Below are 21,751 nucleotides of genomic sequence, written 5' to 3' on the forward strand. Positions count from 1 at the left end.
AGATTTAATGAAGACGATATTTGGTTTAACAAAGAAGTGGTTTCTATTAAACTATGAAGTAGTCGATACTGAGCCGTCGATTCAGTTGTACACCAAGAGGATCCTACTTCGCTCATGTCTCGTCTTTTAACCCTGGTACCGCTGGTAAAGCTAGCAGATATGATAAATGGCGTATGAATGAGTAAATCTTATGTATCCTCTAAAATGAATGAGAATCGATCCACTCATAAAAGGAAATATCGATTTGTATATAAAGTAGATGACGAGTAGGTTATTTAGAAAGCAAACCTGGATTCTCGAAGAGATTTCAAAACGAAGCACTTTGCATTACAAGGGTCCGATAAAATCATATTTGCTGGAATGATGTGAAATTTCTTCGATATTGTTTCACTTTGTGATAGCACCTGAATATAAAATGAATAAGATAACGAAGAGGTTATTTACTATAATTTATTATTATAATTAGAGTACAAATCAGTAGTAGTTCAACAGATAAGCCCTCTTGACGTTGTTATAAAATAAAATAAAATAAAATAAAATAAAATTATATATAAAAACATTATATATAAAAACAAAATTATTTACTGTAATTTTATATTCATATCCTCGATCAATTCTCATTAATAATAATATGTACAATGATGATAATAATATTAACAAACCTTTACCAATTTATGTTTTTCATTATTATCAACTGGTTGCACTCCTAGTTTCTGATATGCCTCTGGCTGCACCTGTTTAAACAAATAAGACCATGTTGTAAAATCTTGATGAACAAGAATGTCCTACACACCTACGTCTACACACAATTCAGTGAATACTAAATAAAAGTAAGAGGAGACAATTTATTAATTTATTTATGTTTTTTGCAAAAACAATAACATCAAAAACAAGGAACTTTCATCAACCGATGAAAGGACCTATCGAAAGATAAAATGGGGCCGCGACACGCCTCGCACATAGAAAGCGCAAACTAAGCCTAACCAAACCGAAAAACAAAAACAACTATATATCTAAACGCGAGCCAACCCAGAGCAAAAAGAGACTCTAAACAAAAGCAACTCACAACAACAAAATACCAACAAAGAGCAAACTAACAACCTTAACTACCAATTGACACACTAAACCACCAACATCAATAATATATCAAAAAGAAACCAAGAGACCAAGCTGGCGAAGATAAATAAGAGACGATGACCAACCTTCAAAAAGGCCACGAGACCAATACTGACAGTAAATTCTTCTTTAGGCCAGGGACAAGATGCACCTTCTCGAGTTGGAGCTTATGAGAGCCGCCTTCATTTGGAATTATTGTCTTTCTAATGTGAGAAATAGATAACCTTGAATTGTTGGCTGTCAACACGACTCTCTTTCCTTTGTAATCCTCCATTTCTTGCAGCTTTGTCCCATCGTTGGTCATATGATTTGAGCACCCAGAATCGATGATCCAATCATCTTTGTAGTTTATTGTTGACTTTAAGGTTGCTGCAAGAGCTTGATCATCCATGCCAGCTTCAACAGAAAATCCAGCTTCTGCATCCCATGTTTCCTCATTAATGGTTGCTTCAAATGTGACCTCTTTCTTCTCATCTCTTGCGGTGGCCACATTTCCTTCAAAAGTTCGCCTTTTGGGGAATTTACAATCTCGAGCAAAATGACTCTTCTTGCCACAATTGAAGCATTCACCATTCTTTCTCTTATCGTTTTCTCCATGTTGTTGGCGATGATCTCTTCTTCCTTGTTGAGCTCCCCGAGCTCCCCCCGAAGCCTTGCCTTTTGACTTTGGGTGACTCTTCCATCCATATGTCTGACTTTCTTTCATCGCATCTTGTCTTCGAGATGTTGCTTTCTTCTTATTGGTGAAGAGTGCATCTTCTCCGTCTTTTATGGTTACTTCATTCATCTGTTTGGCTAATGCCTCTTGATTAGCCAATAAATTCTCCAGCTCTATTAATGATGGTTGAGTAGGCCATCCTCTCACAGCGGCTATAAATCCATTATACTCAGACCTTAAGCCGTGGATGATAATTCTCTTCATCCTTGCATCACTCACTTTCTCTTCGGGAGAAAGTTGAGATATCTCACGACAAATAGATTTCACCTTGGTGAAATACTGAGAAATAGATAGACTTCCTTGTGTGATACCCGTAAGCTCATTTTCCAAGAGCTGGAGGTGTGCTTCATTCTTCTTTGAAAATAATTTTTCAAAAGTTTCCCAAGCTGCCTTTGGTGTTTTCTCGTCACGGATGTGCTCCAATAGATCTTCCTCGATTGTAATCTTCAATATAAATAAAGCCTTCCCGGCCTTGATGTTCCATTTTCTCAAGGCTTCGACATTTTCTTTCGGTGGAGGCGTTGTGTCACTGCCAGCAACTATTTCCCATAAATTCTGTCCTTGTAGGTAGGATTCTATGCAAGTCCGCCAATAACCATAGTTGTGGTTATTGAGACTCTTGATTTCACTGCTCGTACTTGCAAGATCTGTCATCATGACGTCCAACGTCCAATAAGCTTGGTCCCAGACCATTGAGCTTTCACAGTTCCTAACTGTGCTCCGACAGAATCTCCCTTAGAGCCTTGGTGAAAACAAGTCGATGTAAATGTCCAACGTTTACCGATGATTTCCTCCACTAGAGATGGACCCGAACGATCCGCTCTGATACCAATTGTTGGAAGCTTCGACGAGCCCAACACACCCACTATTGAGGACCTAGGTTATACTCACTCACTACACCAACACTTTGACGTTGGTTAGCCTTTAATTTTATAAATCTTTAGTGCACAGTAATACTTAGGCGACAGTGTCGACCATATATCATTCAGGCGGTATAACCGACCATATATCACTTAGGCGGCAGAGCCGACCATATAATAACACAAGTGCACTAAGAACTCAAACACGAACTAAGGCTTAACCGGAAAACTTAACAAAGAACACTTTTATTAATACAAAATACAATTACAATATTACTTATAAGTTTTCTCTTCTCTAACTCACACTCTTCTTACTTCCTCACAACTCTCACACCTTACTTCACACCTTACACAAATGAACCCACCACCTATATTTATACTACTCCATAGAAGTTTCTAGAAACTAGATATTTCCATGGATATATAAATATCTAGATATTTTTATACATATAAATATCTAGATATTTCTTGCACATATAAATATCTAGATTTTTCTTTACATTTTAATATCTAGATATTTTCCATATACATATTAATATCTAGATATTTTACCCATATACATTTACTAATTCTATATTATTCTAAATTTGCATTGTATTTTAACAGTACCACCACCTCTTTTGCCAGTGGCCGATCATCTTCATTCAAATTTAAGCATTGAAGGGCGATCTTTTGAAAAGTAGCCAATGATTCTGGCACAATTTGTTCCTTTATACACCCAAATATCATTTCGTCAAGGTTTCCTTCATCAAAGTGACGTTTTGACAAAGGGACTAAAGACTGAGTATGATCCTGCAATGCCGATCTCCCACACATCATCTCAATTAGAACAACACCTAATGAATATATATCAAACTTTTTCGTTATGTAAAAATTCGCATTTGGGTCATTATAACCCAGTGAGCTGTAAGCGTGATCACTACTAGATTGCTTAGCGTTCTCATTTTGCCAATTATAGATGCACAACTCCAAATTAGCAATTTTAGCCTTGAAATTGCTATTTAATAAAATGCTCGCACTTTTTATGTCTCTATGTTTCATCGGATGGCTTTCCTCTCCACAACCTGAGTGTAGAAACTTCAGTCCTTTTGCAACGTCAATGCCGATCTTGAGGCGTTTCGTCCATGTAAGACGAACATTGTTCAAATGCTTGTTGAGTATTCCATTATATCGATGCTCATAAACAATGATTTTTTCAGCCATTTCGTTACAAAAGCCTGCAAGGCCGATGATACATTCATGCTTATACTTCAAAAGAAGTTCAAGCTCTGTCAAAAACTCACGATGATGCTTTGGATCGTTTTTGCTATCCCATCGCTTTACAATAATGGTGTTACATCCATTATCATAAGGAACTTCTCCTTCGTACAGCTTCCAAAATCTTCCACTTCCAATGCAGTTGGATTCACTAAAGTTCTTTGTGGCCAATTCTATCTCGTTCAAGGACATACGTAAGTTTTCCTTACCATTTTTCTGTAAATAGTGTTCCTTAAATTAGCATCATCAGTTATACATTATATTATATTAAATCAGACATTCATAATTTGTGTAGGATAATGCATTGTTCGACATATTTGTGATGATCACTGTAACTCAATCTCAAATGAAGAATTAGTGTTTTAGGAGCTTTGATCACGGTACGTATGTATGCATATGTCAATACATGTATGTGTGTATGATGTTGTATCTCTATGAAGATTATGAAGATATAGATCCAGAACAACAATGTGCTAATATTCATTGATTGGTAGAATGGTAGCTTACTGTAAGGGTAAGGGTGAAAACCAAAGTCCCACATCGGTCATGAGACAAAACAAATGTATGCATACAAGTCTAAGGGAAAATCCCTCTACTACCAATTGGTTTTAGAGAAAGGAGGGACTTTGGGCTTATATTGTAGGACATGTTGTTGGACTAGGCTTAATCACTGATTTTTTTTTTCCTATTTTTTAATCATTTTTTAAACCCAAACTCCAATTATATTTTGCCACATCACCCACAACTCTCCTCAACAATCTTATAAATCCTGATGGATTAACAAAATACTCCGTAAATGATTTGGGCTGAGCAAATTATAGAAATTATCAAAAAATAAACAGCCCTTGCTAAATTGGGTTAATCGGGTCAGACCCACTCCCCATTATACTTGTCTCTTATAAGGACTAACTCGTAACACTATCTCAATAAGCATTTGGTTCAGGTGGTTTTCTTGACATATCATCTATCCAAAATTTCCTTACCGATAGCAATATGCATATTCATACAATACGATGAGACAAATGAAAGTTAAGTATTGATATACTAGTTACTAGCACTTATCAATATTCAATATGCAATATGAAGTGACAAATGAAAGTTAAATTTGGATAATAGTTACTTACTTGAGAGTCGAGTGACTTCTCCAGTTCTTTTATGATGACTTCTATCTTTGGTCGTAGAGCCTGAGTTTCCGCTAAACACTGATATGCAATTGCTATAAACGTCTCCAAAGAATCTTGATCTAACCCACCAGTTATCTGAATAATGTTTGCGTCAGCTTCCATTAATTTAGGATCCACCATTTTCTTCAATCTCTCCATATTGAAGGCTTGTCCTGCTACTGTTAATGGAAGGCCCCCCACATAACTGCTATCGTATGCCAATCTCCCACATAGGACTTCAAATAGGACTACTCCGAAAGAGTAGATATCTGATTCCTTTTTCAACTTTACCTGTTTTGTTATATTCTGGATCCAAGTACAAATTTGTCCCAGCAATGTGTTCCGTGACGAGGGCACTACCTTGTTGTCCTTTAAGTGCTAACTTGGAGAGCCCAAAGTCAGCAATTTTTGCAACCCAATTGCCATCCAATAGGACATTTGCACTCTTCATATCACGGTGTATTATCATTTCTTTTTCCTCCGTCTTTGAATGTAGGTAACTCAGTCCATGTGCAATATCAAGACATATTTGTATACGTTGACTCCATGTAAGATTCGTCAGGTTATTCGGGTTTCCCAAATAATTTTCAAGGCTTCCATTAGAAGCATATTCATAAATTAAGATCATTTCAGCACCTTCGTCACAATAGCCAAGAAGAGAGACTACGCTTGGATGCTTACATTTACTAAGCATTTCAATTTCTCTTATGAACCCTTGTTCTCCTTGCATGTCTTCTCTCCTAAAGATGCGTTTAATAGCTACTGTGCTACGTATCCTAGGAAATTCACCTTCATTATTAGCTTCGATTGCGGATGAATTTGTCTGTCAAAATGATGTAGCTCTGCTTTGTATACGGCACCATATCCACCTGACCCAATTTTACATCTTTCCGAAAAATTTTGGGTGGCCAACTTTCTATCACTCAATCGAAAAGTCAAGTGATCCACGTATTCCCCCTGCAACAAACCCATGCTGTTTATAGACACCAACACTAAGAAACCCCAAAATTGAATACGGTAATTTGAAATGCACCTAGATAATCTAAACAAGAGATCCTTTACATTGTTGTATATATTGAGAATAAAATAGAGCCAATGTCAGTGTCACATATTAATTCGTGTTATTTATGGAAACCTTGTTATGGATGCTGTATTCTATTAGTATCTAATATGAGTAATGTAAGATAATACGTAGTACAACGTTCACAAAATGTTAAGGTTGTGCTGATTCTAAATGTATTTACAGAATTTCTTTCAATGATAAAGAATATTGTCATATATTTGTTTTTACTAAAAGTAATAGAATCTAGCAATGAAAATCTAATCAGTTGATAGACATGGTCAGTGTATTTGGTCTATAATATCACATGGAAATTATAGTTATAGGTTTTGTAGAGTTTTTACTTGATTCATGATACTAATCAGAATAAGGTGTAGTTTGTTTTCTATTGTGCAGACCTTCAGTGCCGAAATCAGGAATTTTTTTCATCGGGGGCGATTTTTTTTTAAAAACGTTCGCATTCACCAAAGAGCCAATGGCTTGGGGGTATCGAGGTCACTCTTACAACCTTGAGGTTGAGAGTTCGAGTATTTTGTGGTGTATATATTCGTGTTAGTATTAGGTGAGTGTGTGTGTTTGTCTTTAAAAAAAAAAAAAAAAAAAACGTTCACATTCACTACAACCTTTTTGGGTCATGGACTTTTGGGTTGGGGGCAAAATATGGAGGTTTTGGGGCAAAATATGGCGGCTTTTGGGCAAAATATGGAGTCTTTTAGGCAAAATATTGAAGCTTTTGGACAAAATATAAAGGTTTTGGGAAAATACGAAGTTTTTTGGGGCAAAATATGAAGTCTTATGAGGAAAAATACAAAAATCTAAAATTTTAACCCTGAAAATTTAAAATCCACTAGGGGCGGGCGCCCACCCCGTCCTACACTAGTTTCACCCATGCAGACCTTATTAGGTCCTATGTTTGCGCATCTACATAAGTCGTTACTGCAGACTGTTTGTTAAACTGAAGATGTAAGATAAAATAATGTCTTTTTTTGTCTGCAAGTAAATAAAGTCTGCAGACTTACTTATGCTTCTCACTGCCGCAGACATAAAAACAAAGTCTTTGATTTTCAGCTTACACATATTTAGACCACATCTTCTCTACATATGCAAAAACATCTTAAAGAATAAACAACACCTAAGTAATTAGTGTTTATCATACAAACGTTCATTAGCTGATATGTATTGATGGACGGGTAACTTGGTGAAATTTTTTCACATGGAAATAATTAATTTTCACTTCTGAACATGTTTTATCGTGTGGAACAAATATAGATGGCTGGTGTAATATCATTTTATCTGATAAAATTGATTAAATAGCATATAATAAAAATCAATTACCTTCAAGTGGCCGGATATTCTACTCTCAACTGCAGAGGCGGTAAAATGCTCCTGTAATATGAATCGTAATACACCAGCGTGTAGGTTAATTAATTAATCATATATGACCAAATCAACTGAAACAACATAGTGATATTGGGCTTACTAGAGTTTGATCATGTATTTGTTGAAGTTCCAAAGCTTTTTCAAGTTTTCTGACAACCTGATTTATATATGGAAGTTGTGATCGCAACTCTTTTAAGCAAAAGTATGCTGTTTCTGAGAAGATGCCGAGTGATTCTTGGTTCATTTGTTTTCGTAGACCGGGATCGATCATATCATCCAATCTTTTCTCTTCATGATGTTGTCTCGCCAATCGAGCAAAATACCAATGATCCTCATCGTCGTTTGGTGGTGGGGTATAATATGTTGATGCTTCCCTCCCAAACAAGACTTCAAACAGAACAACTCCAAACGAGAACACATCCGACTTATGACTCAAACTTTTGGTAACGTCATATGCAGGGTCACTATACACCGATTTGTCTCGGTATTCAATAGGTCGGTGAACATCACCCTTTTTAACCAGGATGTAATATCCAAAAAACCAGATAACTTGGGTTCCCAGTGCTCATCTAGTAAAATTTTCGAGCTCTTAATCTTACCATGTATAATTCTCTGATGAATTCTATCATTATGTAGGTAATTCAAAGCGTGTGCAACACCAACACATATATTCAGTCTCTGCATCCATGTTAGTGTTTTGGTGCCACTTAAATATTTGTTCAGACTTCCGTTGGCTACATACTTTCTTATAAGTATATATTTATTTTTTCTATCATTACTCTCAATACAGAACCCATAAATAGAGTTAATGTTATTATGATTAGCAACGTAACTAAAAATACCCAGCTCGTAGACTGCAGCATTTGCATCTGGATATACTCCTGCCATGATATTAATCATCTGTTGTCTTGATTTAGAAATTAGTTGACCTTTGTAAAGCTTAATACCACTTGTTGTTCCTTGTGACTTGTAAGATGATATTTTCATCAGCAAGGTTGTTAGTGGCTGCTGCTATCTCTTCATATGGGATTATCAGGCTCTTCAAGTATTCTTTGTAAATTGAATACATGATAAAGAGGGATATTGATTATTATTATTGAGTGTAGGTTATATTAATAAGCTAAATTCACGAGGATTTAAAACAATTTGAAGATCAAATGCATTAGAAAGCATTGAACAAAAGGTTTTGATATATCTTGGGTGGGGTATGTAGTGTTACTCTCACCAACCCCATTGGCTCATCGCTATATAAAATAATGCTCTAAATTGTTGATATCTTATGAACTGATCGAGGAAACATTAAAAAGATGTCATCTTTAAATTAACTATTAATCCGTTTAATTTAATTGAGCCAATCAAGATTTGTTTAAGTTTCTTTTGTCTTATTTGCAATAAAATCAGGGTCTTCCATACAGTAGTTGTTTTATTTATTCATTATTAAGCTATCACTTACTCCTCAATGATGCTACCTTATAGTCAAAAGGCTTACTTAAGGTTTAACAGCCTATTATTAGTTTTATTTCCTATTTCCTATTTCCTATTTCTATTATTATTTGTTTCATCTACCCGGAAGCCCGAGTGTGTATTTGTAGCATTGGTGAAGCCGATCAGGTAAGTAGCAAACATTTACCAATTACCATAATAATTATTATTTTGATCAATCTAAATGAAAATAGTACCTTCTATTTTATTTTTTTTTTCTTTTGACTAAAATAACGATAACATTAACAAAATCTTTTCATCAAAAATGATAAACATGAACAAAGATACAATCGAAACAAAAGCGCTTCAAGGCTCGTAAGCAGTAAAGCAGCTGTAGAATGTTCCTTTGATATGATTTGCAATAATGAGAATTGAATTAATAAACCAGCATGTAAAATTAGTTACATATGTATATATATTGTATGGGTTTTTGTCGTCGGTGTTGGATTTATGTCGTGTAGGTTGTGTGTTGTTTTGTTAGGCCGTTTTTCTTGAGTTGTTCGTGTATTTCTAGCTTCTAACTAGTTTTTTTTTATATAAAATTCTTGCCTTTCAAAAAAAAAAAAAAACAACGGAGTGATATATGTGTATACGTATGGACTTACTTGAGGGTGATCATGTTTTGTTGAAGCTGCAATGCTTTCTTAAGTTTTCAGTCGACTAGGCACTATGATCGTATCTCCTTCAAGTAAAAATGTGCCATTTTTGAGAAAATATATTACATACTTGATTGCAAGTCCATTTGTTTTCGTAGATATGGATACAGCAATTCATATAGTTTTTCCTTCATAATGTTTTATTGCCAATCGAACCACATCAAATAAAACAACTCCAAACGAGAACACACTCAATATACTGAATCAAGGCGCCCCTTCAAAAAGTCTGTCAGGACTTTTATCGAACACCTTGTATACAACATCAATTTTACTACATGAATAGTACAAAATATTATATTACTCCGTAAAAATATACATTGCTGTAATTCAAAGAGTCTCGTTAAGTTTTAATTTGTAAATTAAGTAATAATATAATACCAGTAATTCAATAAATTACAAAGTATGTTTCTGTGAACATCAGTAGAAGTCAACTTTTGAAGGTTCATCCAACTCATTGAATACAAGATACATATATCTTGTATTCAATGAGTTGGATGAACCTTCAAAAGTTGACTTCTACTGATGTTCACAGAAACATACTTTGTAATTTATTGAATTACTGGTATTATATGGATTTTTGAATCAAATCATCAAATTTTATTGATCTTCCTGGTGATAGAAGGCACGTGATGTCACGTGATTGAGTTGAGATCAAATCTGGTTCAGCGAGGTTGGTTAGAAATTGAACTATTGGGAAAGAAAAAAAATTATTGGAAAAAATATGTATTGGAAAAAAAAAAAACAAAATCTTTTGTAATCAAAGCACTTTAATCAAGAGAAAGCACCTATCAAAACCGAACACCACCGAATCAGCAAGCCTCGTAACTAGAAAGCGAACACAAACCGTGACAAACACCAACCTAACCTAAACACTATCTAAAACGAGCCTTGCCGAAAATCAACTCCAAAACTAACTAAAAACAAACAAAACAGTCGTAACAACCAACGGACAGCACCGTCCAAAAAAACAAATGCAAAACACCCAGATAACTAGACAAAAAAAAAACTACCTAAACTACGCATACATAAGATGCGTTAATGTGCGCAATTCACCCAATATGGTTGTCGCTAGGGAGGTTTCCTCTGTGAACTTAACAAACTACGCATACATCAAAAATCAACTTACACCAAGTTTCTCCGTCATGAGTGAGGCTTTCCTACTCTTCGTTCCCGGCTTGAATAACTTCCTTTCGACTTGTTTGAAATGAACCGAATTTCCCGAATCTAGACGAAAAGAAATAAACTTTAGGAGAATCGTGGGGAATAGTCTTCGAGGCAACCGAAACACAACTAACAGAAGGCATGCCAGTGAAAGTGCCAAACTCGGGTACAATTCAAAATACTTTTGTGCCTCGACAATGAAAACATTAACATCCTCATGATCCCGAATAACTAAGGATCCATCTTCACCCGCCACCTTCTTCTCACTATTCTACGAGTACTATTTATAAACACTTTAAACAGTTCACACGGGCATTATACGTAAGTATGCATTATATATGAACATAGAGTGATCGAGCGTATTTGCGTCAATCGTTAATGGAGACAGTTGCCGATAATATTCTTGAGTGCATATATTATTTTGGGTGAGATGTTGGCGATCATTTCGCACTCCGTTCCGGTTACCGTGAATAACCCTTTTGTAGATCTCGAGGGATGGCGTCCAATAGATCTGGATGTATTCGACTCGAATATGAACCGAGTGACTATGTTGATGAGTGATGAGAATATATATCTAGAGAGAGAAAGTATCGGTTCTCATTAATTGTGATGTGACTTGTCTGTGTGTTTCTTGAGAATAACAGTGGCATATTTATAGGCAAACACTAGGGTTTTGCGTTGTTCATGGGCCTGCTATGCTGACGTGTCATTCCTTATTGGGCTTTAGCCAACATTGGGAGTTGGGCCCAAGCCTTTTAATATTGTTTATATTGAGCTTATGCGGCACAATGATGGCTCGTGTGCGCACTATCATTATGTGAGGCCCGCACGTATCACTGTCCTTGTACTCGATGCACGTGTGGACATTGTCGGGTGATGGGCTCACGTGTGCACACTGCCGAATTGACGGAGTCACGTGTACACACTGCCGGTTGACGGGCTCATGTATATACAATGCTCGATGATGGGGCTCACGTGTATGTACTCTCGGGTGACGGGCTTACGTGTACTTATTGCCGAGTGTCTGGCTTACACTTGTACACTGCCTTGGTCCGTGACCTATTGTCGACTCACGGATGACGTATCTGGTCTTACGAACAATCTAGATGATGACGTTACTTAAACATCATCATGCTCCCGTTTGCCGTAAGTAGTAGTATACTTGAGTGTGATTTAGGGTTAACGGATAGAGTTCCGTTATGTGTATCATTATAAAGCGAATGTCTGGATCATATAGCCAAAGGCATCTTTGGACATAGGCAAGATAGGCAACCGCCTAGGGCCCAAAAAATTTGAAGGGCCCAAAATTTTATATATATATATATATATATATATATATATATATATATATATATATATATATATATATATATATATATATATATATATAGGGGCAGGATCAATGGGGAAGTAACCAATCGGGGGGAAGCGGGGGGAAGCAAATTTTTTTTTTTTCCTTTTTTTTGAAATTTTTTTTTCCCGGCATCAAGATCACACGAAAATATTCCCGCTTCCCCCCGATTGGTTACTTCCCCATTGATCCTGCCCCTATATATATATATATATATATATATATATATATATATATATATATATATATATATATATATATATATATATATATATATATATATATAGGGGCAGGATCAATGGGGAAGTAACCAATCGGGGGGAAGCGGGGGGAAGCAAATTTTTTTTTTTTCCTTTTTTTTGAAATTTTTTTTTCCCGGCATCAAGATCACACGAAAATATGAACATTTAGAAGAGACACTTCGTGATGAATGTTATTATTTAGGCGGGAAAAAGATCGACAAAAATAACATTCAAGATAATATTGTTCGTGAAGAATACGAACGTTTTTTTTCTTCATGTTTTGTGAAGTAAAATTTAGCCCGATTTAGAGTTTAGGGTTTAGGGTTTTGGGTTTGGTGTTTTGGGTTTATTCCATAAACCCAAAACACCAAACCCTAAACCCTAAACCCTAAACCCTAAACTCTAAACTGTTCGTGTTAAAAACTCAATCTAAATCCTAAATCTAAACCCTAAATCTAAACCCTAAACCCTAAATTTCTAAACCCTAATATCTAAAACCTATAAACCATAATATCTAAACCCTAATATCTAAACCCCAATAGCTAAAACCTCAAAATATGCTCGAAAAACACAATAATTGTTATATATTACTTCTTTGAGCGTTTTCTCGCCAAAATAAAAACATTTATCACAAAGTGTCTCTACTAAATGTTCATATTTTCATCTCATCTATAATGTTCGTGAACAAAGTTTTTTCAAAAAACGAAAAAAAAAAGTTTTTGCTTCCCACCGCTTCCTCCCGAATGGTTACTTCCCTCTTGATCATACCACTATATATATATATATATATATATATATATATATATATATATATATATATATATATATATATATATATATATATTTCTTAAAATATTCTATTTAATTAAATAAAAAATTGTCAATTAAAATTGTAATATTGTTATTTTAAATAGTTAAATGCATTGTAAATATATACAAATTGATAAATTTAAGTATTATCTTTTTATATGTATTAAAAAATTAAACGTGTGTGAGGGCTCATTTTTATTTTCGCCTAGGGCCTTCGAAATATTGAGACGGCCCTGCATATAGCGGTATGAACACGATGCAAAGGCAAACAGAATACATTCAAAAATTTATGTTATCAACGGCCCCAAGTAATCATCAAAACTTCCGTTATAAACATATATGTAAACAAAGAATCATTTGAAGTACATCACCAAATTCCCAAGAAAGGAACCAGCTTACAATTAGTAAGATTATAAACCTAAATAGCTTTTTGTACTGTTTAAGTATTAACCATGTCTTCAACCGATTTTATACTCTTAAATGACAACTGTACATAAACCTAATCAGCTTTTCTATCCATAAGGGCCCAGAAACAACATCATTTTTGAATCTTTTCGTGTTTCAGTACGCGTTGATCTCAGATTCATCAGAAAAACACAAGAAAGCCCATAGCACACCTTGCTTTCAACTAAAAGCCCGCGAGCTACCATAGAGTTGTGCATACACTCTTTTGGTTCTATAAACAACAGTCATACTCAATGAAACGGCTACTAAACAAAGGACCGATAATATCCCACAAGTGATGGAATAACATATGCTTCCGTAGCAAACAAGTTCCTCTTTTTTGTGAATGATGTGATGTTTATGTAAGTTTTGTCTGTTTGCTTCGTAGTCGTAAATCCCACTAGCAATGACACCAGAGAATATAAGAGAACCAGTTGGGCTCGCGAGTGTAAGAAAGTTATATATTGCACCGAAACTCTTTAACCCAAATAATTCTGACGCTGCAGAGGGGACGATGGCCCAATGGGCCCCGTAACACAGGCCCATTACAACCGAAACGACGTATATTGCAGCTGGGCCACCCATTGCATAGTAGAAAAGTGAACCCGCCATTACAACTTGAACTCCAGCCATTGCTACGGGTCTTGGGTATGCATATTTTCTGTTTTGCAAAAAGTTTGTTAGCAAGCAAAGATAATATAACTTCTAAAATTTATAAAATACTAGATAGCTTAAAAGGAAACAGGTCAAATGGGTCGAAGGATTCAAGAAGTATTTTTTATGCATATAACCTCTCTAATGTTATATACTCAGGAAAAAGGTTGTTTCGGGTCAACCCCAGTTGACCCATTCCACAAATAGTCCATTCAAACCTGAACTTGAAGTGACCTGTTACACGACCCGGCCATTTTGCCACCCACCTGGATCTACCACATTAATATAAGTTTGTGACAACGCACCTCACAATTATCTCAGAGAAGTATCCACCACCAACACGACCAAGAAAGTTCCAAATGCTAATCATTGAAACAAAAATATGAGGATTTTTATACCCGAGTGATTGACACATTTGACCAAGGTTATCAATTATGGTCAAACCCGATCCCGAAGCCAATACCAAAGAAAAAAACATGAGCAAAAAATCAGCTTTCACCAATGCCTGCATTAACGTAAAATCCTCCCCTCTTCGTGGTCCTTTTCTGCGTTTGACCCGTACGGCCCCATCGGCTGCAGCTTGCACAAGTTTTGCCTGCAAATGGTTCAATCTTATTCGCCTTTCGTGAGCCGTAAGCAAGTCTAATTCCGAACCCTTTTCGTCTTCTACTTCACTCGAAGTCAATTCATTTTCTTGCTTTTGATCCTCATTTAAAAAAGTTTCCTCAAAAGGACTCTCGGATCTTGAAGATGAGAAAAAAACCAAATAAATAGGAATTGCAATGGGAAGAAGCACGAGAATTAAGAGCCCGATTGTGATCCAAGTAATAACGGTTTGGTTCAAATAAGTTACGTCATGTAGTATTAAAGTTCCTAAAAGATAAGCTGCAAGAATTAAGCAAACACCGTGAAGGTAATAAAAGCCTGTGTTATCAGATTGTTGACCTTGTCTATGGCCTCCAACGGGCCTAATTAAGAACATTAAAGAAGAAATTACTATTGTCGGTCCCACTGCAACAACGAAGATGACTGAAGCTTGATCGGGAAAATTGAATATGGTATAAACTTGTGTTAAAATGGCACCACTCAGACCAGCAAAACCTTTTAGTATTCCAACAACGGGCCCACGGCTCTTTGGGAAGTTTTGAACCCCGGATACAAGAGCTCCTGTGTTAAAGTAGGTCTCGCCATTTGTTCCCACGAATATGCACACACATAACTGCAAATACAGATCACAATTTGAAGATTATGTAATAACAGCAAAACTGTTAAGGCGAAAGGGGGACATTCGTTTTTGTCCAACTGAAACAGATTTGGCAGGTTGCTTAATCTTATCTACTAATTAATAAATGGGTTGATTTTGGTTATGTTTAAACTGTAATAAGTCAAACGGGTCAAAAGTGTGAAAGTGTATTTTTAAAGCTTGAAACTTTCTACATTCAAAATTCACCGAAGATTATTAGTTATATACAATTTTTGTTACTATACTTGACCCATTTTGACACACGCCAAACCCAGTCGACAGACGCATTTTTTCACCTCCACTTCAACTACAACTATACAATCTTGAATGGTTCTTTAGACATTTTATGTCTATGAGATCACATGCAAAATATGAAAGAATACTCTAGTTGGTTCAACCTCAAAGATGATACAGCAGAGTTGGCCAACTAACAACAAGAAAAACATTCAATTTGGCACTTGGCAGGTAGTTTAAGGTATCTAACCTGGGTAAAAAAAATACTTACTTCATAGTTTTTTACAGACATAATATGAAGAAATTGTTCTACATAATATGAAGGTTATACAAACTTACTACCCACAAAGGCAGTTCCGGCAAGGTGTGATTAGTGGTGAGCCAAACTAAACCATATCCTAAGAAATTTTGAACAACACCAATAAAAAGAACCACCCAAATTGGAGCAACTTCACACAAGCTACCAGCAACGAACCCAATTGCATCACCGATATCTTTAGCCACACCCAACATGGCAATTTGTCGTTGGTTATAACCCATGTTTCTCTTGATCACTGGTGATATGCTACCAAACATGTAACCAATACCAGAACATGATTGAACCCACATTGATGCAACAAAAACTAGCCATCTGTTGTTGAACAAACTCTTCATTTTTTCATGGAAAGCCATTATTTTTCCTTTTGAGTTACAATACTTAGTATGTTCAAAGAATTATAATAGAATATTTAAATGATTAATGTGAAAGAATTTAGTGATGATTTGATGGATATTATATTTTAGAGATGGTGATGAGTTGGCACCAATGATATTATGAAGTATTGTGAGGTTGATTTTTTTAAGATGAGATTTTTTCAAAAAGTATCACATATATAACAACAACATTAACAGTTAACAATTTAGCAATAAGAATAATTTAGCAATTGTTGTAATTCAGTAGTTTATAACTACCTTTGGCTTATTTACTAATTAGAGACTTATACATATAAGTAAGAAACGAGAGAGTTTATAGATATGAAATATATATCAAAGTGTGTGTATATTGAAGGCTAACATAGAGGCCTTATTTATAGTGTAAAATATTACTATGCAAGCTATACAAAGTTGACTAAAATTTATCATCCATATGACTTTTTGTACTCATATTATAACACTCCCCCTTGGATGATCAATTTTATTAGAGTGCAACTAGTACTGTCTCATTAAAAACCTTGCTAAAGAAAAACCCAGTGGGATAAAAACTTTAGTCAAGGGAAAAAGAGTGCAGTATAGAATTGACTCCCCCTCAAGTAGACATCGCTGAGTCGTCACATATTTTGAACTTGCTTCATGCCAATATTGTGAACGTGTGTTCTGAAAACAGCGGTTGACAGTGCTTTGGTATAAAGATCAGCAGAGTTGTTGATTGAACGTATCTCATTTTAATCTGGTTGTCTTATATGAGAAGAATCTGAGGTTTTCATCTGAAACTTTATCATCTAAATCTTTTATGTACAAGTTTAGCCCATGTGATTTGTCTACAGTCTCCTTCATGGTTTGCTTAAACCCTTGTTTCAATTCCTATTCCCTTTTAGTCTTTTCTGAGCCTTACCAACATACCATTCTTTTCCATCAAACTTATGACCGTTTAGACCGTCTATGTCTTTGGTGCCTCGTCAGCATTTATATTTTGTTCCGTCACTTTTGATACTCTTCTTTCATTTGTATTATGCAAGCTGCATTATCTTCATATACAGTTGTTGGTGAAGATAGTTGTTGGTCTTTTATAGCGTTCTAATCCATAAGAATCAATAATGATTTGTGTCATTGATCTCAACTAAACACATTTTCGAGTAGTTTCATATAATGCAATCACTTCGTCATGATTTAATGATGTTGCAACAAGTGTTTGTTTTAAGAACGCCATGATTTTGTGGTACCTCCATTTAGGAATACATACTGAGTTTGAGATTTATCTTTATGAGGATTAATGAATGACCTGCATATACATAATCAACCAAATCTTGTTTTTAAGCGTTAGAATAAAATAATTTTAAATCAGCAGTTCCTCAAGGGTATCAAAATATCTGCTTGATCCCATTTCAATGTCTTTTTGTAGAAGTAGAGCTGAATCTTGCCAACAAATTAACTGCAAGAGAAATGTCAGGTCTTGTATAATTTATAAGATACATAAGAACCTCAATTGCACTAAAATATGGAACTTTCGATCTGTTAAGATTTTCATGATCTTCGCAGGGATGAAATAGATCAGTGTCAATATTGAGTGATCTAACAACAATGAGTTTGTTTTTTAAAAAATGTTTTAAAATCTTTTCGGTATAAGTTGTTTGATGTACAAGTTAACCATTAGGCCTATGCTCAATTTGCAATCCAAGGTAATACTTGGTTTTTTCAAGATCTTTCATTTCAAAATAATTCTTTAGAAGTTGAATGATTTCATAGATCTCTTTATTTGTTCATATGATGTTAAGAACATTGACATAAATAACTACGATATATATCCGATCATTGTTTTTCATAATAAAAACACATGTGCAAATAAGTTTATATGTATACACTTTTCTTATCAAGTAATCACTTAATTAGTTATACCACATGCGTCCCAATTGTATAGACCCATATAAAAATCTTTGTGATTTAATAGAATACATTCCCTTGTATTTTGCATTAGATGCTTATGATACCTTAAACCCTTCAGGTATATTCATGTATATCACTATCAAGTGATCCATACAGATAAGTAGCTACAACATCCATGAGATGCATTTAAGTAACTACCAGGTTGATTAAGTATCTAATAAGTAATTGTATCCATTACAGGGGGATAAGTTTTCCTCATAATTCATTTTCGGTCTTTGTGGGAAATTTTGAGTTACAAGTCTAGTTTTTGCCTTGTAACTTCATTTGCACATTTCTTTTTCGGATAAAAATTCATTTGTATCCCATACGTTTCACATCTTTAAAAGTGATAACGATTAATCCGAAAACTTTTCTTTTATTGAGCGATTCTAATTCAGCTCGTATTTCTCCTTTCTATTGAGCTCAATCATGTCTATTTTGATATTCAATGACAGATTTTGGTTCTAGATCATCATCTTTATTCATGATGTCATTGTAATATTATATGAAAATATCTCATCAAGATTTTTCATTTCATTTCGGTTCCATAATATTGCATAATTTATCGCAATTTATGTATTTACATTTATTAATATCCTCTGCAGAAGGAATATTGATATTTGGTTCTTCTTGAACACTTTATTTTACCTCATTATCAGCTGATTTTCTTTTCGAGGATTTTTATCTTCGGAACCAATTGATCTTCCAATTTCATGCGTGACAAAGACTCAAGAGTGACATTATTGCCAGCTTTTGGAATTTTAATTCGAGCTGGAGCTTTTACTGTTATTATATATGATTTAGTCACTCTTTTTGTATCTTTAAATGCATCGCGTAATTAATTTGCAAGTTCTTGCATATGCAACGTTTTTGAACTTTTGTTTCGCATTCTTTTATGCGAGTTCCATATACCTTAATTGATGTTCACATCATGAAGCATCTTTTCTTTATTTTTCATTTCTCCCCCTAATTTAGGGAACAATGTTTCATTAAAGTGACAATCAGCAAAACGTGCTGTAAAAACATCATCCATCATGGGTTCAATATATCTTATGATTGAAGATGTTTCATATCCAACATATATTTCCATCCTTCTTTGAGGAATCATTTTAGTGCGTTGTGGTGGTGTAATTTGAAAATACACTCCACAACCAAATGTTCTAAGATGGAAAATATTTGGCTCTCGACCAAAATTAAGTTGGTAACGGAGAATATTTATGACTTTTGGTTTAATGCGAAGTAATGTCGCATCATGTAAATTTACATGTCCCCATATAAATATTGAGAGTTTTGTACTCATTACCAATTGTCTAGTTATTAGTTGCAAGCGTTTATCTATTGATTCAGCTAAAACAATTTTGTGTATGCACATGACCAACTGGATGTTCAACAACAATCCCTGTAGACATATAATAATCATTAAATGCTTGAGATGTTAACTCACTAGCATTATCAAGTCTCATCCTTTTAATGGTGTAATCAAAATAACGTGTTCTCAATTTAATAATTTGTGCAAGAAACTTTGCAAATGCCATATTACGGCTTGATAACACACAAACATAAGACCATCCGCTAGATGCGTCTATTAGAACCATGAAATATCAAAATGGTCCACATGATGGATGAATTGGTCCATATATATAACCTTGAATTCTTTCAAGAAAACATTGGTGATTCTTTCTCAATATTCTTTTCATTAATCACCATATGTGTTTTTCATTAATCACCATATGCGCTTTTCATCATATATCCTTTTCACTATTTGCGCTTTTAATCATACGCGGTGCGCTTTTCATCATATGCACTTTTAATCATATGCGCTGCGCTTTTCATTATATGCGCTTTTTATCATGTGCACTTTTAATCATATGCGCTGCGCTTTTCATTGTATGCGCTTTTCATCATGTGCGCCTTTTATCATATGTGTTTTTCATTATCATTATATGTGATTTTCATTAATCATTATGAACTCATAACACATATATATATACTAAAAAAATCTACTATACAATATCTATAATAATAATAATAATAAAATTGTATTACCTTCCCACTTGCATAACCTCTTATAATACTTTTGTATTATATTCCTATATAACCATGTTGTCAAACTCTAACCAGTGTATATATACTACTTATTTCATCGACTTCCTTATTTATTATCATCATCACCAGACGTCCCACCATGTGAAGAAATAAAAAGTGTAATTTTTTGTTGTTTATGTTACTTCCAAATTAGTCTCCTTTTTCATTCTATAATATACGAAAATAATCAAATAATACTACTCCGTAATAAAAATTACTGTATGAAATTTAAATGTATTATTTTAATTGAAGACCAAATAAACAAAAATAATGGATTGACAAGTGTCAATGTGAAAACGTATACGTGTCATGAAATGTAGGCTCATGGATTGTGTTTTTGTCAAAAAGAACCTTACCTTAGCTATGAAGAATTTTTTTTTTTTTTTTTTTTTTCATGATAATAATGTCGTGTCATATCTAAACAACAAAAGAGTGGTTAAGAATTTATTAAATTTTAATCACATACTCTGTATTTATCAAATTAAAGAAAAGGTGCAGCGTTTTAATTGGATTAAATGATATTGATATGTGTAGTTAGTTGCGCCTTGGTTACGAATTAATTTAAATTTAGTGGTAATAAAATCTTCATTTTTATAAGCTCATTTATGTTAAAAATGACTTTGGTTTTCTTTTTAAAATTTTGATAAATTTTTTTTTAATATATAATATTATCGAATTTATATGACTATGACGATGCTTATTTATGCTAAGAACTACTAAATTTTTTTTTTTTTTTTTTTTTTTTTTAGTATTCGCCCTCCTAGTCATAAAATTTCAAGTTCCGCCACTGAGTGGGGAACATTTTTATTTGTGGGACCAAAGAAAAATTTGACTTCTACATACGATTAGAAACAACAAGTTTAAGATGTTTAAAGCTACAAAGAATACCCAGCGAGAGGTACAAGCAACAGAGCATGGCATACAAGTCTACAAAGCATGAGTATAGTGTCGGCAGACCAAGTTGAAGTGCCAAATTAACTTTCTGATGAGTTTGAATTTTTTTTATATGTTACAAAGTTTGTCAATGTTCCCTAATATTTCTATCTAGTGGTACTACAGTATATTTTGCTACAAGTTAATAAAAGTTAGATTACATAAATATAATTCAGGCGGTATAACCGACCATATATAACTTAAATAACATAAATATAAATATTAGTGAAGTTAATAAAATTTAGTAAACATAAATGATAGTTAGGCGACAGTGTCGACCATA

At 34.3% G+C, this 21,751-nt stretch overlaps 2 protein-coding genes across 2 annotated transcripts; both read right to left on the bottom strand.

Annotated features, from left to right (window-relative positions):
* Positions 1 to 275: 275 nt before the first annotated feature.
* On the bottom strand, positions 276 to 8,442 carry LOC139890395 (uncharacterized). Its single transcript, XM_071873281.1, has 9 exons — positions 8,383 to 8,442; positions 7,655 to 8,065; positions 7,510 to 7,560; positions 7,207 to 7,269; positions 5,406 to 5,937; positions 5,076 to 5,362; positions 3,304 to 4,167; positions 663 to 734; positions 276 to 404 (listed from the first exon to the last, which is right to left on the bottom strand). The coding sequence occupies exons 1-9, from the start codon at positions 8,440 to 8,442 to the stop codon at positions 276 to 278; spliced, it is 2,469 nt and encodes an 822-aa protein (XP_071729382.1).
* Positions 8,443 to 13,565: 5,123 nt separating this feature from the next.
* Positions 13,566 to 16,661, bottom strand: LOC139894080 (protein NUCLEAR FUSION DEFECTIVE 4-like). The gene is made up of 3 exons (XM_071877278.1): positions 16,171 to 16,661; positions 14,660 to 15,573; positions 13,566 to 14,361 (listed from the first exon to the last, which is right to left on the bottom strand). The coding sequence occupies exons 1-3, from the start codon at positions 16,501 to 16,503 to the stop codon at positions 13,881 to 13,883; spliced, it is 1,728 nt and encodes a 575-aa protein (XP_071733379.1). The 5' UTR covers positions 16,504 to 16,661; the 3' UTR covers positions 13,566 to 13,880.
* Between the last annotated feature and the right edge of the window lie 5,090 nt (positions 16,662 to 21,751).

This window comes from Rutidosis leptorrhynchoides, chromosome 2 (genome assembly GCF_046630445.1).
Source record: "Rutidosis leptorrhynchoides isolate AG116_Rl617_1_P2 chromosome 2, CSIRO_AGI_Rlap_v1, whole genome shotgun sequence".
Lineage (NCBI taxonomy): Eukaryota > Viridiplantae > Streptophyta > Magnoliopsida > Asterales > Asteraceae > Rutidosis > Rutidosis leptorrhynchoides.